Below are 16,624 nucleotides of genomic sequence, written 5' to 3'. Positions count from 1 at the left end.
AATCAACCCAGCCAGGGCTTTGTCAAGCCAAGACTTAAACACCTCTAGGGATGGAGATTCCACCACCTCCCTAGGTAACCCATTCCAGTGCTTCACCACCCTCCTACTGAAATAGTTTTTCCTAATATCCAACGTAGACCTCTCCCACTGTAACTTGAGACCATTGCTTCTTGTTCTGCCATCTGTCACTACTGTGAACAGCCTTTCTCCGTCCTCTTTGGAACCTCCCTTCAGGAAGTTGAAGGCTGCTATCAAATCCCCCTTCACTCTTCTCTTCTGTAGACTAAACAAACCCAAATCCCTCAGCCTCTCCTCATAGGTCATGCGCTTCAGCCCCCTTAATCATTTTGGTCGCCCTCCGCTGGACCGTCTCCAATGCGTCCACATCCTTTCTATAGTGGGGGGCCCAGAACTGGACACAATACTCCAGATGTGGCCTCACCAGAGCCAAATAAAGGGGAATAATCACTTCTCTGGATCTGCTGGCAATGCTCCTCCTAACGGACCCTAATATGCCATTTGCCTTCTTGGCTACAAGGGCACACGGTTGACTCATATCCAGCTTCTCATCCACTGTAATCCCCAGGTCCTTTTCTGCAGAATTGTTACTTAGCCATTCAGTCCCCAGCCTATAACAATGCTTGAGATTTTTCCGTCCCAAGTGTAGGACTCTACACTTGTCCTTTTTGAACCTCATCAGATTTCTTTTGGCTCAATCCTCTAATCTGTCCAGGTCACTCGGACTATCCTGACCTCCAGTGCATCTACCTCTCCCCCTAGCTTAGTGTCATCTGCAAACTTGCTGAGGGTGCAATCCATCCCCTCATCTACGTCATTAATAAAGATGTTGAACGAAACCCGTCCAAAACAGATCCTTGGGGCACTCTGCTAGAAACTGACTGACAACCTGACATCAAGCTGTTGGTCACTACCTGTTGGACCTGAAAGTCTAGCCAGCTTTCTATCCATCTTATAGTCCATTTATCCAATCCTTATTCCCTTAGCTTGCTGGCAAGAATATTACGGGAGACCGTATCAAAAGCTTTGCTAAAGTCAAGGTATATCAAATCCACTGACTTTCCCATATCCACAGAGCCAGTTACCTCATCATAGAAGCTAATCAGATTGGTCAGGCACGACTTGCCCTTCGTGAATCCATGTTGACTATTCCTGATCACTTTTCCCTCTTCCAAGTGCTTCAAAATGGATTCTTTGAGGATCCCCTCCATGATTTTTCCAGGGACTGAGGTAAGGCTGACTGGTCTGTAGTTCCCTGGATTGTCCTTCTTCCCTTTTTTAAAAGATGGGCACTACATTTGCCTTTTTCCAATTATCTGGGATCTCTCCCGATCTCCATGAGTTTTCAAAGATAATGGCCAAAGGCTCCATAATGACATTTTCCAACTCCCTCAGTACCCTCAGATGCATTAAATCTAGGCCCATGGATTTGTGTATGTTTAGCTTTTCTAAATAGTTCCTAATTTGTTCTTTCCCCACCAAGGGCTGTCCACCTCCTTCCCATACTGCATTTGTCTGGGAGCTGACCTGGTCCATGAAGACAGAGGCAAAGAAAGCATTGAATACTTCAGCGTTTCCCACATCATCTGTCACTAGGTTACTTCCCTCATCCAGTAAAGGCCCCACATCCTCTCTGATTACCCTCTTATTGCTAACATGCTTGTAGAAACCTTTTTTCTTATCCTTCACATCTCTTGCTAGCTGCAATTCCAATTGCGCTTTCACCTTCCTGATAACTCCCCTGCATTCTCGAGCAATATATTTATACTCCTCCCTTGTCATCTGTCCAAGTTTCCACTTCTTGTAAGCTTCCTTTTTGTGTTTAAGCTCACCAAGGATGTCCCCGGTAAGCCAATCCAGTCTCCTACCATATTTGCTTTTTTTGCTGCACATTGGGATGGTTTCTTCCTGTGCCTTTAATAAGGCTTCTTTAAAATACTGCTAGCTCTCCTGGATTCCTTTCCCCTTCGTGTAAGCATCCCAGGGAATCCTGCCCATCAATTCTCTGAGGGTGTCAGTCTGCTTTTCTGAAGTCCAGGATGTGTATTTTGTTACTCTCCTTTCTTCCTTTGGTCTACCATCTCATGATCACTGCTTCCCAGGTTGTCACCCACCTCTATTTCCCCTACTAGTTCCTCCCTGTTTGTGAGCAGCAGGTCAAGTTGTGCATGCCCCCCCGGTCAGTTCCTTCAGCACTTGTACCAAGAAGTTATCCCCAACATTCTCCAAAAACTTCCTGAATTGTCTGTGTACTGCTGTATTGGTCTTCCAACAGATGTCAGAATGATTAAAGTCGCCCATGAGAACCAGGGCCTGAGATCTGGAAGCTTCTCTCTGTTGTTCAAAGAAAGCCTCATTACCTCAGCCATCTGATCCGCCGGTCTATAGCAGACCCCAACCACAACATCACCCCTGTTGCTTCTATCTCTAAACTTAACCCATAGACTCTCCACAGTCGTTTCTCCCTCTAAATACTGGAGCTCCGAGCAATCATACTGCTCTCTTACATACAATGCGACTCCTCCTCCTTTTCTCCCCTGCCTGTTCTTCCTGAACAGTGTATAACCTTCCATGACAGTGCTCTAGTCATGCGAGTCATCCCACCAAGTCTCCGTTATTCATATCCAATCAAATCATAGTTCTTCAACTGGGCCAGGGCTTCTAATTCTTCCTGTCTGTTTCCCAGGCTTCTCACATTTGTGTACAAACACTTTAGATAACCAGTTGATTGCCCTACCTTCTCCATCCAAATCAGGGGTCCTCCTTTGTTGCTCGTTCCTCCTTGTGATTCTTCCCGGTGTCCGACTTCTTCACTTACCTCAGGGCTTTGGTCACAGTCCCCCAGTGAACCTAGTTTAAAGCCCTCCTCACTATTTTTGCAAGCCTGCCTGCGAAGATGCTCTTTCCTCTCTTGGTTAGGTGGAACCCATTTCTTCCTAACAATCCTTGTGCCTGGAACAGAGTCCTATGGTCGAATAAACCAAAGTCCCCTCTCCGACACCAACTATGCAACCACGCATTTATTTCCTCAATTTGACGATCCCTACCCAGACCTTTTCCTTCAACCGGAAGGATGGATGAGAACATCACTTGTGCTTCTAATTCCTTGATCCTTCTTCCCAGAGCTACATAATCTGCTGTGACCTGCTCAAGGCCATTCTTGGCCAGATTGTTAGTTCCTACATGGAGAAGCAGGAAGGGGTAGCGATCCAAAGGTATAATCACTTTTGGAAGATTCTCGGTCACATCCTGAATGCAAGCTCCTGGTAAGGAGCACACTTCTCGAGTTTGCAGGTCTGGACGGCAGATGGATAACTCAGTCCCTCTTAGGAGGAAGTCCCCAGCCACCACCACCTATCATCTTCTTTTGGGGGTGGTGGTCATGGAACTTCCATCCCTAGGACTACGCATCCCATGCCTTCCAGTAGATGGTGTTCCCTTCTGATTTCTTCCCTGAGAGGTCCCTGCCAAACCATTTTCCACTGCAGTGCCTGTTATTTACCTCTACAGGAATGGGGGATACCCAAGTTGGCCTTTTTCTCCTTCTAGAGGTTACATGCTGCCAGTTTTCTTGCTTGTCCTGTACTACTTTGACTGGCCCTTCAGCCTTCTATCGAGGAAGTCTTCATCCTCTCTGATAGAACGTAGGGTCGATACTTGGACCTCAAGTCCTCTAATTTTTTCTTCCACAATGGTGACCAGCTTGCACTTAGTGCAGATGAAATCCCTTCTTCCTTCTGGCAGGAAGACAAACATGGCACATACTGTGCAGGTAACAACAGCAGACGTATCACTATCCATACCTGCCTTCCTTCTGAGAGATTCCTCAGTTGTTATTAAATGCCTCCTTGAAGGGCAGGAGTGTAGTGAAAAAATTTTAAAGCAACGCGAGTGTCTCTCACCCCCTTCCATTCCCCTTCCTAACTGTCTCTCCAAACTCCCTGTTAACAGCCACTGTTTGCAAGCACCTTAGTCACTGACTCACTCCTTTATAAAGCCCTGAATGGCTTGATAGTCCCTCCCCCTGATTAAGGCTCAACCAATGAGCAGAGGCATCTAGATTTCAAGCCCTGATTAGATGCTCACAGCTTCCACCTGCCAGGCACAGCACACACTCTGTGAGGGGGGGAGAGAGGGAAGGGAAAGGAGAAAAAAAATCCAGCTAAACACAAGCTCAGCACACAGCAAGAAAACCCCAAACACAAACACAACACACACTATAGACAGCCACTTCCCGCAAGTGTCCTGTATTAGCTTCCTCCTTTATCTGGAGAACTCTCTCTCCGAATTCCCTGTTCACAAGCTCCCTGGTCGCTGACTCACTCCTTTATAAAACCCTGGACTGCCTGGTAGCCCCTCCCCTTAATAAAGGCTCAACCAATAAGCAGAGGCTTCTAGATTTCAAACCCTGATTAGAAGCTCACAGCTTTCACCTGCCAGCCACAGCACACATGCCATGAGGAGGGAGGGGAGGGAAAGGAGGAAAAAAAACCAAAAACCCAGATGTTAAACTAGCTCCCACCTCTGCCCAATCCCCACTTGATTACAACTCCCACCCAACACAGCATCTCCCCCAGGCTCTATAGCACTAGTGGGAAGCCTGGAGTGGGGCAGAAAATCAAACCCTAACCCTTTCCAGGAGCACAAAGGCATCCCATTCTCACAGCAGGGGCTACTATGGGAACAAGCAGCATAACAAGAATAAAGCCCAAAGCAAATGGCTCCCATGTGCATGGCAAGCAACGGAACCCCTCCAAAATCACCACTCGGGCACAGATCAAGCAAGAGCTGAAAGCAACTCAGTCCAGCACAGCTAGAGACCAAAGAGGGAAAGCCCTTGATGCAGCAATGTTCATAGGGCAAATGTCCCCAGGGAAAAGACACCAGAGGCTGCCAGACTTGGACATACCTCAGACAAGAGCAGAGCCTGCGGAAGGCTGGGTCTGTCTCCTTGCAGAGCTAGTACATGGAGCCTAAATTCACTCTAACTGACAGGGGGCTGAGCTCTTTGGTGGAGAAAAGAACTGTCTGTCTCACTGCACATTTGAGCAAGTTCCCGCTATTGAAAATGTTTCTAGTGAGGGGCCTCCTCCGACTCCTTTTATCTGCATTCCCCTTTGGCCCCATGGGAAATGGTTGCCCAAGGACTGGCTGTGCTGTCGTAATATGGGCATGTGTCTTCCTGGCTGGCTTAGTTAAAGGAAGATGCAGTGGGGGACCATGTCCAGATTTGGCACAATCCACCTTAGCAAGTAGTGACTACAGCTGGTGGGAACATTAATGGAAGCTACACATAGTGCTGAGTGGTCTCCCAGCCACAGTGCATCATTCCTTCCCATTTGCGTGCTAGGCGAAACCAGGGGAGACTTTCTCAGGAATCAAGAACATCAGAGGGTGCTGAGAACATGGGAGGCAGAGTGTCGCAGTGAGAACAACAGAAGGCACAGTACAGGCTGAATCTCTCTAGTCTGGCACTCTCTGATTCCAGCAACATGCATGGTCTGGCATGATTTTAGTTAGCTAGATGTCCACTTGCTACGAGGGTGGCCAAGTTTCCCAAAGCCCCATAAAGCTTCTTTACAACCACTAGTCCCGGCTCTCAGTGTTCTATATGGTTATTTAGCCCTAATTTACCCCTAAATGTCTTCTAATAGCCTAGTACACAGTGGAAGTGTTGGCAATGCAGCTAGACAATATTGACCTCCCGTGGTCTGGCAAGTTCTCTGGTTCAGCACTGGTCAGACTAAAGAGGTTCAACTTGTAGCGCAGTGCCATTGGGCACCTCTTCTTTCCAAAATGGAGTGCATCTGTAGGCCCCTCCTCTTTTGAGAGACATGATCTCAATTTTCTTTTATTTAAGGAACTGTCTGTTGCAATTCAGAAACCTGTTTCCAATCTGCATGTTTTATTAGCAGGGAAACAGCCGCAAGATAATGCCAAGAGCTAAATTTAATTAGCATAGAACACCAGTTCAACATGCAAATGGGCCAGAAGGGGGTAAAGCATTCACATGTGTGACACACTGCAGGCGAGGAGCCCTGGATGGGATGCTAGGGCCTGACCTCAGTGGGTAGGGAGGCACAGACTAACCGAAGGAAAGAAACACAGGCAGAAAAAGAGCACTAAAAGATGGAGTGTGAGTAGGAGGAGGATCAGGGAGCTCCTCCAAGGCCAGGGCACTTATTTCAATCCTTGTCCTAGAGAGAGGATCAGACCTTGAATGGGTTGAAGGAAACATGCTGAATTCAAATGGGTTTGCAAGATTCTGAAGAGGATAAAGAGCCTGAATGGGGGGACAGGGAAGCTATCCTGATTGGGGCTATGTCCAAATTCCTTTCAAGCATGAATAAGATTAAACAAGATTTGCTGGAGCAGGAGTTGAGAAAATAAATATTGAAGCTCCTTATTGTAAAGACCCCAGGATTAGAACATAGTTACCTGCAGACATTAGAGGGGATAACAGAGGCCCTGGCTGAGTGCTCCCTGGCTCAGAGGAAACTTCACTCAGAATACTGGGAAGAATTACCCTGGAGTGTGACTCAAGCTGTGGCATTCTCCTAGCCCAGTCAGAAACCAAAAACCAGTCAGCAGACCTCTATTGGCAGAGCTTCCTTGTGGACTGGGCACTCATAAGACCTAAATTCTGTTCCCAGACCAGGAGGCTAAATGATATTGACCTAATTTGTAAAGCACTTTGGGATCTACCATAAGAGCTAGCCACACACCTCTTCCCTTCTGGGGAGCAATTAGCAGCCTCCACCCCAAGAGATGTGCACAACAGGTCTCAGATTGCTCTTCAAGGCAAGCCAGTTTCTTGGGCTTGGGACCTGCAGCCTCTATATTAAGTTGCAGAATCCAGAGAAAGATGAGATCTTGGTTCTCCATCTGGTTGTCTGTTTCCCTACTGTACTCTCTGTCAGTCTCCTGTTAAGCGAGAACCCACCCCCTCCCTTGGGCAAAGCTTCCACAGCCTGACCCAGCTCACCATCAGGCAGTGTCTTCCTGATATTTTGCCCACTGTTCCTTTTGCTCAGTCTCTTGCCATTACCCCTCATGACTAGAGATATAAAATCTCGTTGGTTAACTGCAGAGGTGAAAGTAAGTGGGTGCATCCTGGTGCGCAGCTCCAGCAAGAAGAGCCAGCAGGGAGCTATTTAAAGAGTTGACGGACCTGGGTTGCAATAGGACAGTATTTGTAAGAAATTTTAAGTTATTTTCATTGCGGATCAGCCAGTTAACTGATTAAAGAGGGAATGAGCGAGGCCAGGCCGGAGTGCCCCTGTTCTCAGTACTCCCCATTGCGGGCAGGGAGCTGCTCCAGCCCCTGCCCCCCAGTTAACCTTTTGCATCCCTACTCATGACACTCCAGTATAACACATTTCACTGATCTCTCTCCCTGCAGATCTTGCTGAAACAAAAGACAGGACTATGCAGCACTTTAAAGACTAACAAGATGTTTTGTTTCAGCAAGATCAAACTAACACGGCTACATCTCTATTACTATCCTGCAGATCTTGGCAGTGTGGGTCAATATTGGACACTGATAGCTTGTGGGCACCAAGCTGTCCTGTTGTGTTTAAACAGGTCTGAGAGACCCACTGAGTATGCGGATACAATGCTGACCCTATTTGCCCGGGCAGAGGAGACAAAGACAACTAGCCACTCCTTCACTCCCCTGTAATGCTGCTTATTGCTCAGGATTCCAGTCTCCTCCAGACTTTCCTCACTCATGCTATTGCTCTCCTTATTTGCTTGTGACAGGGGTTTGACTTACAGGGCTCACAAGAAGAGCAGCTGCAATCTACTCCACTTTATAAAACCCAGATGCAGATCCTGCTCCACTAGAACATCACAGGTGGATGAAGCAGAATTCCCAGGTGGCCAATTCCAAAACTCAGACCCACTGAAGACAGGCATTGAAAGAAGAGAAACTTCAGCTTGGATTTATAAATGTCCTCTGAGCTGAGTATCCCTAGGATTACTTGGGCCACAGGTCAGAGGGGAAAAGGGAGATTTCTATGGGTGGTCCATGAACCATGGCAGCTGCAAATGCTGGAGCTGAGGCATTTGCAGGATAAAACCTCTCTTCATTCATTCTGCGGTTTTAGAGGATTTATGTGTTTGGAAACTTACAAGTCTTGCTGGATCCCCAGGTTAAGAAAACTAACCAGCAACCAGTGAGCTGCTCTGATTTACAATGTAATTAATCGCATTGCTGGGGTTCCAACTTATGTGGTTAATGATGTCACCAGAGCCCCCTCCATAGGATTATTTCCCTGTAAATCACTCCACTCTCTTTTAGTCCTATGAACGTGTGAGAGCCAAGCTGCCCTGCAGGAGGCCCCAGCCCAGAGGGCCCTGCATTTACGGGCAAGAGAGTTGTTCTGAAGTAACAGCCAGGGAGGAACAGCATTCCCCACAGGGAGGGCCCCTGAGGGATGGGGGCACAGGTGTTTGCACTCACACAGTTCCAGTAATTCCTACCTTGGGAAGACATGAGAGGACACAGACTCCTTGGGAGAGGAGCTGAGCTAGTCAGGGATTGATCAAGTGCTCAAGCCATTTTCTATTGTGTCTCTAAGTCTGTATACCCGCTAGAAGCAGGCTCCCATGTCCCAGCCCCTCAGCCAACCTAGCTAGTTGCTTTTCTAAAAAATCTTCAGACCATTTGGAACCATCAATCTAGGCACCAGCTGCCTACGTAACCATGTGATCTTACCTTCCCTACCCTCCTCACTACTCTTCCTCCCACAATTTACCAAATCACTCAGGTCGTGTTTCAAATTTATCAGCTCTTGGGAGCAAGGCCCATGTCTCTGGGCAGTACCAGCCCAGTGGAGCCCTGATCCCCATTAATAACAAATTAACAAGTGAAAAGGGTCTGCTCTCTGATGCAGCGAATATTAACGTGGACCACTGATATAGTCACAAGTGCTGCAGCATCAAGAGGGGGTGTGCGGCCTAGTTCTGGGGTCTACACATGTAACAGCACCCATGAGCTCTGATCTCTCTTTGGCTTGGGAAGCAGATTATGCCCGTAACAGGGATGGGGTGAGTCAGGCAGAAAGGGGAATTCACTCTTTGTGGAGAAATTCAAAGATACCAGTGAAATGACCAAGGGGGCTTCGGGATCAAAGGACTAGGAAGGGGCATGCTCTGGTCCTCATGCCACACCCATCACTGGGGTGGCTGAGTGCCTGCCAGCCAGTGAGGCATTAAGTGACAGAACTGACATCGCTCATCTGTGGTTCTTTCATACTCACGTTTGATGCAGCGGTTTGTGCCAGGAGCTGTTGTCCACCCAGAGCAGCACTGTCCCCCGCAGACATTCGGCCTAGGCAGTACCAAACCACAGGGTTAGGAAAAGAGTGAAGGTGAGGCCTCCTTATTGCTGGCACCTCCTGAGACACCAACAGAACCACTGCCTATAGCATCTGAGGTTTCCTAGAAGCCAGAACACTGCTGCCTGAGATCTCCTGCCAACCAAGGCTGGACTTTTCTAAACGCTAGGAGGGAAAACCCCTAAGGAAGGAACACCCAGATGCTGCAGGGAACATGAGGGTGATTCAGGAGGTGGCACTTCCCCTTCAAAATCAGAACTAACTTCAAATGCCCTGGCATAGTTGCAGGGAAGCGCTGCACTGCACTGCCAGAGATGCCGTTTTGCTCACAAGTAATTTGAGGTCCTGACAATTGAGGGCCATTAAAGATCTCACAACACAGTTTTCCAGGAGAGGGTCTAATCCAATATTAGTAATATATTTAGCTCCCATAAATCTCCCTTGCTGTTTCAAACGGATACAATATTTCCCTTCATTTTCCACTTTAACTGTTGTGAAGTGTTGCTTTGCACTGTTAAATAACTAGACAGCTCATCCCAGAAGGGGCAGGATTTCATTGTGTGCATGTAGAGGCAGGGCATGAGTTCTGCAGCTAAGTAACTTGTTGGAAGGTCCTTTCTGATCCTGCAGCATCAAGCCATTATTAATATTTGTTGATTTTAAGGCCAGCATGCTTCTTTGTGGCCATCTTAGCTAACTTCCTGCAGAACATAGGCCATAAAAGGAATTTCTACATCAGGCCTACACACATATCTGGTTTGCTCAGGCTGAACCATATCTTTAGAGGTCAAAAATATTCAGTCTTTATATTATTGCAGGCCTCCCATTGAGCTATTGGCCAAGCCCACTTGGTTTCTGAAGTGGGGACATCACTACAGCTCCCCCCTTTTCCCCTGGGGTGTCCTCAATGCACTTTGCAAAATTCAGGAGATTTGTGAAAGAGCAAAAACATTTCCTGTTCTTGCCTCAAATTACTGGCACAATCAGAAGGTGGTTTTTGCAGGCAGGAGCAGGCACCGCCTCCAGAGAAGCTGCTTTGGCCTCAGATCAAACCAGCAATTCTTCATGGAATGAAGTCCGAAATCTGTGTCTCGATTTCGCGCGCGCGCGCACACACACACACACACACACACACACACACGGAACGCCTCTCAGCTTCTCCTGGTGACAGCTGATCGCTTCTCAGGCCATAGGGTGGGCAACAAATTCTGAGGTGCAGAGAGAGAGACTGGAATAGAGCAGCTGGGCCAGTCCCTAGCTGGCTCTCCACCTCTCTGAGGGTTCCTCATCAACACATCTAGCTCTTGTGGGCCATCGGAACAGCAGCTGCACCCCAGCACACTGGGGGCTTGTCTGACTCTGCTTTGGAAGACTGCTGCTGCCAAGCCCCCAAGGGCAGCCATAGGCTGTGCAGGTGAAGCAGAAGCACAAAGAACAAGCATGGAAAGGAGTGAGAGGTCAGAGCTGACCCACTAGGAGTCATGGTTATCCTGGCAGCCGAACCACATATGAAGAGCACACGTGAAGCAAGCACAAGCGTCTGACCCCTATCACTCCCCCAGGCCTTGCTTCTTCTGGGCTCTTCCCATTGCTGCTGACCTTCTCGGTGCCAGCCCCAAAGCCCCTCTATATTTCTCCTGGAAGGGCCCACCTGCTGCTGCCTGTAGTGAGACTCACTTGGTCCCAGCCTTGCTGTGTCCCAGCGCATGGGCTATCCTCCTCCTTAGCATCTTCTAGACCAGTGGTGTCCAATCAGTTCTGAAGTAGTAGCTGCTATAGAAGCTACTGCTATAGTGTACTAGTCACGCTCAACATGCCAAATAGCTATATGTGGCTAGTGTGTTGGACACCATGGTTCTAGACACTAACTCACAACCTTCAAGCCCAAAGAGGCAGGTCAGTGTCAAAAGCACTACATTGCAAATGGGGAAACTGAGGCCAGGAGAGGGAAAGGGACTTGCCAAAGATCACACAGCAAGTGAGTAACAAAGCTACGAAAAATCTCTCAGCATGGTACCAAACTCACCAGGCCCCAGTGCCAATGCAGGCTGCTGAGCATTGATTAGCTAAATGTTTGTGAAGTTCTGAGAAGCAGTAAAATGCTATTTAAGTGCTAAGGGTTATTGTTATCCCAGATTGTGTGGGCCACATTGCTGAGGCCATGTGGGGAACAGAGCAAAGTTTCTCTCACCTCCTGATGAGATGGCGTTAATGGACAGCCAGGTGTGCTGGAGCCTTGTGGTGGGGGGAGGTGGCAGGGGGTTACGGAGCTGGGCAAAGTGCTCTTGGTTTTTCACTGAGCAGGAACCAGCCCTGGGAGCATCTGGTTACATTTAAAGCATTTAACTTGACATTTTCATGGCTTGAACGCCATGTGGTTTTTGTTGCCTTATGAGGAATTCAAAATAAACCCCTGCAGGTTTAAGGAGCACGACGGCATGTTTACAGCTCAGAGGGATGGTGCTCCAGGGAGTGGCTGGCTTCCTGCAATTCGGCAGAATAGCACCCCAGCTGCGCACGCCTCACTGCATACTCCACGGCCAATGCCTCCCTGCAGCCATGCAACTCAGTGAGGAGTCCTCTGGTTGCTGCCACCTCCTCTGGAATTTTCTGGCCCAGGACAGTCATGTGGCGCACAGGATGGGTTTCCCTCGCCCTCAGCATCGCAGCCCCAAGCTGTAGGCTAGAAAGCTGCAAGGCTGCCCCACAACAAGGAGTTCTGTATGTCTGAAAAACCAACCACTATGCAGGAGACGGGGCCACTGAATTGAGGCAAAGGCAGCAGCATAGAAGTGGATGCGCAAAGCCACATGGGCTGGGCTCTGTGCAGCACTGGACCCCAAGTGCTCTGTGAAACCTGAAGAGTGCAGGCGAGCAGCCTCTGGCCTCCAAACTCCACACCCAGCCCTGCACCACACATTGACCAATCCCCAGAACTAGTTCAGAGCTGAGTCTCACTAGCCCTCTGAACCCGATAGCCTAGGCCCAGTGCCCTGCTGGCAGCTGCCTTCCAACCTAAAAGCCCTGTTATAATCCACATACACCTTCTGCAGGGAAGCATACTAGAAAGGCATTTCCACAGCTGAGTACCGGGTTGCCAGATGTCTGGTTTTCAGCCAGAGCTGACCAGGCCTTTATAGGTTTAGTTGGCACAGGGCTGGCAGGCTCCCTACCTGGCTCTGTGCCGCTCCCCAGGAGTGACATGCCCCTCAAATCCTAGGCAGAGGCTCAGCCAGGGATATTCTGCTTCCTGCCCTGTCTCAAATGCCAACTCTGCAGCTCACATTGTCCAGGAACTGCAACCAATGGGAGCTGTTGGGGTTGCATTTGCAGGTGCAAGCAGCATGTACTGCACAGAGCCACCTGGCCACCTCTAGGAGCTGGGGACATGTCTCTGCTTCCTAGGAGCTGCCTGAGGTAAGTGTCACCTGCACCCCAGCCTCCTGCCACACCCCAACTGCACTCACTTCCATGCGCTAACTGCCTGCCTCAGCTCTGAGCCCCCCTCTCACATCCCAACTCCCTACTGGAGCCCACACCCTGCACCCTCACCAGGGCAGCTGACAGGGTTGTTGGGACCCTAGGCAATGTGAAGGGGGACACAGCTCCACATTCCTGGCAAGGGCGGAGCCTCAGGCAGATGGTTGTTGGGCTGGAGCAGCCAGCCCTCAACGCTGCCCAAAACACACGACACTCCCCACCACCAGCTCTCAGAGCCAGGCGGAGCTTGAGGCACGGGGCTCTGGAGCATGCGGCCTGGCAGTCCTGCAGCGATTCTAAAGAGCTCGGGGCTCCTGCCACTGCCGCAGTGGTCAGAGTGCTGCATCCCATAGATTCACTGGGCCGCGCGATAACTGTCCCTGATCACCACTCCCTGCCCCAGGCCAGAGTCCCTCCCACACACTGAGCCCTGTATTTCTGGCCCTACCCCAGAGCCTGCACGCTCAGACCAGAGCCTGTACCCCCTCCCACATTCCAACCCCCTGCTCCAGCCCTGTGAAAATGAGTCACTGAGTGAGGGTTGGGAGAGTGAGCAACAGAGGGAGGGGAGATGAGGTGAGCTGCGGGCACGGACTCAGAAAAGGGACGGGACAGAGAAAAGGGCAAGAGTGTTCAGTTTTGTACAATTAGAAAGTTGGCAACCCTACCTAAGTGCAGAATATTTAGCCAAGACCAAGAGTCCTATCCTCTGCACTACGCAGCACAGAAAGGGTCAAGGCCTGGAGCGAAGCAGTGTCTGGTGCCCCTTTTGTTGCATGCAGGGCTAATGGGAGTAAGAGGCATATGAATACTGTAACTCATGCTGCAGCTACACAGCCGGGCCACTCTGTGGCATTAGTGCTCAGCAGTTCCCATGATCACCACCAGGTGATCCCAGGCTCCACACGGTTCAAAAGGCCCAGAGTAAAAAGACATTTGCACAAGCATTTGCACAACATTTGCACTCCCTGCCAAAGACCTATCAGTAGGGCCCTACCAAATTTACAGCCATGAAAAATATATCACAGATGGTAAAATCTGGTCTGTCTCTGTGAAATGTCATCTTTTGTGTGCTTTTATCCTATACCATACAGATTTCACAAAGGAGATCAGCATTTCTTAAATTGGGGGTCCTGACCCAAAAGGGAGTTGCTGGGGGAGGGGGTTACAAAATTATTTTAGGAGGATTGTGGTATTGCTGCCCTTACTTATGTGCTGCCTTCAGAGCTGGGCAGCCAAAGAGCAGCGGCTGTTGGCCAGGTGCCAGCTCAGATGGCAGTGCACTGCCAACAACACGAATGGCGTATCACGTCACTCTTATTTCTGCACTGTTGCTGATGGCTGTGCTGCCTTCAGAGCTGGGTGGCTGGAATGTAGCAGCTGCTGATTGGGGGCTCAGCTCTCTAGACCGTAGCGCTGCCTTCAGATCTGATCTCCCAGTCAGCAGCCACTACTCTCCTGCTGCAACACAGAAATTAGGATAGCAGTCCGTGTTCCCACTAAGCTGTGAAGGTGTGCTGCCATGCACCTTAGAGGGAGCCTTGGTAGCAGTACAGCAACCCCTCCCCCAAACACCTCAGTCTGAAGACAGCAGCCCAAAATTGCACTCAAAGTGAGCACAAGATGCTGCTTCTTTCTTGCAGCACCTGCCCCGCCCTCAATCAACGGAGTTGGCAGCAGGTACTGTCAGAAAGAAGCAACATCTGGGGCAACAAAGGCAGAGCCATTATTGCCCTGATCTTGCAAATCAATCTCTAGGGCTCTGTGAAGTGGAAAAGATCCACCAATGATCTTTTTCCAGTTTCAGGGCCTTAGTCACTGTCTTTCCCCCACAGGCCATTTCCCTGGTCCACAAGTGCTGGGAAACAGAAAGACAGAAGCCTTGTTTTGTTTCTTTGGAGCTCCTGTTACAGCCTCACCTCGAAAGTTAGCAGGTAACCTCCTATGTGTCCACAATGAAAGCAGACCTTCAAGAATCACAGTCTGCATGGCAAATTACCCTCAGCTCAGAAAATGCCATAACCATGGCTGAATGTGCCACCTTAACCCTGCCCCCTTGGCTTATTACAATACAGTCTTCCTTAATAATTGCTGGCACTGCAGGAGCACCCAGGGGCTACAGTCAGGAGCAGGGCCCCACTACATTAGGTGCTCCACACACACACACACACACACACACATAAGATGACACAAATCATGAAGACTTTGCAGTCTTATTGGAAAACAGATTCAAGTAAACGTAACAAACACTAAGAACAAGAGAAGCAGCAATAAGATCACAGAGTTGCACACATGAATAGTGTACACAGCTCCATGACATGATTACACGCTTTCCCAAACAATACAATAGTACACATTTTTTACACCCTTCTATACATCATCCTGTAGTACTGGGCACCGCATAGTGTATTACTAATACACAGGCTCCATTAGAGTCATTCCTAGATTTAAAGCCAGAAGGGATCATTAAATCACCTGGGTTTGACCTACTATATAGGGCACGCCAGAGAACTGCATCCAACTTTATATGAGAAGTTCACCATAAATGCTTCTTCCACAACTCAAAGTGAGAGTGAAAAGCTACTGGCATAGACAAGCCTTTGAAATATGCAGCTAAGTTAGTATCATTAACTGCCTCAGCTCCTGAGCAGCCTTCGGATGTTAACTACATTATTAAGGAGCACCAGAACCCACCACATATGCTGTCTGAATAAACGCATTCATAGACTAACCCTTAAAACAAATTCATCAGTGTGAACAAAAAGATTAAGCAACAGTTTCTTGTATATTGGTGTATCCTAAGATCGTAGGGGCACTGTATGATGTGGTGTTGTATTATCCAGAGACGGCATGGGACCGTGTGACTGAAGATCATATTGGAATGGGGCAGCTATATAAGAGGTAGAGTTAAGGCTGTCCGTATAAGCCTAACTGAGGAATTTCCCAACCTCATGCCCCCATTCTTACCTTTACTATGTCAAGTTTGCTAGAGGAGTGGTGGTTGGCAGGAGAGGGATGGGTATAAGCTACATCAACCAAGATGTGGTGCAGTGCAAGTCCTGTGCTGTTGATAGAGCAAGTGGGAGCAACATGTGTCAGAGCAAGAGTTGGGAGTGTCTCCCAACCACTGATGAGGGAAGCATGCAGTGTGTCACCCTCAAGCTTGTGCATGCATGTATGCCTAGATTACTAACTTCCACTGTTCACATCCTAACCAATCTCCATTGACTTACCACTCCTGCCACCAAGAGTAGGGGAAAGGTGGGGCTCACAGCTCAACAGCCTTAGGGGAGGCTCATGGGGATGCTCTTCTCCATTTGGAGAGCACCAAGTACACCACAGACACTAATAATGAGAGCTGTGAGGCTAGGTCTGTGTTCACAGGAATCAGCGGTCTGTTAAGAGAGGGGAGCAGTGGGAGTAAGGAGCACAGGCTCCACTGTTGTACGGATGACACACTCAGCAGCTTGTGCAATGGGAAAGCACCCAGTCACACTAACACATATGCCTTGTGTTGGCAGCTGGCCAGCTATTGCTAGCAATACACCTAGCTCTACAGTGTATTCACATCTTGGGTGCATCCGAGACATTTCAATGGCCAAAAGCCCAAGGTCTACATCCAAAAAAAAAAGCATAAACAATTTAAAAACAAACAGAACACACCCACCCTGAACATGAGCTGATCCCTGGCAGTGGAGAGGAATGCTGTGACCCAGCATATAGGGCATGTGTCCAGATGCCAGTCAGGAGACATCTGGGGAAGGTTCTAAGCAAAGCTCCATGGA

The 16,624-nt window shown here is 49.0% G+C and overlaps 1 protein-coding gene across 2 annotated transcripts in view; it reads right to left on the bottom strand.

The window, feature by feature from the left end:
• LTBP2 (latent transforming growth factor beta binding protein 2) overlaps positions 1-16,624 on the bottom strand; it is a 129,908-nt gene that overhangs the window by 106,991 nt on the left and 6,293 nt on the right. For both annotated transcript variants that reach the window (XM_075926872.1, XM_075926873.1), the window contains exon 2: positions 9,282-9,352. In XM_075926872.1, the coding sequence (XP_075782987.1) occupies positions 9,282-9,352 (71 nt within the window). The remainder of the gene's footprint in view (positions 1-9,281; positions 9,353-16,624) is intronic.

This window comes from Pelodiscus sinensis, chromosome 4 (assembly GCF_049634645.1).
Source record: "Pelodiscus sinensis isolate JC-2024 chromosome 4, ASM4963464v1, whole genome shotgun sequence".
Taxonomy (NCBI): Eukaryota; Metazoa; Chordata; order Testudines; family Trionychidae; genus Pelodiscus; species Pelodiscus sinensis.
Note: the sequence above shows the minus strand (reverse complement) of the source record. Positions and strands in the feature narration are given on the sequence as shown.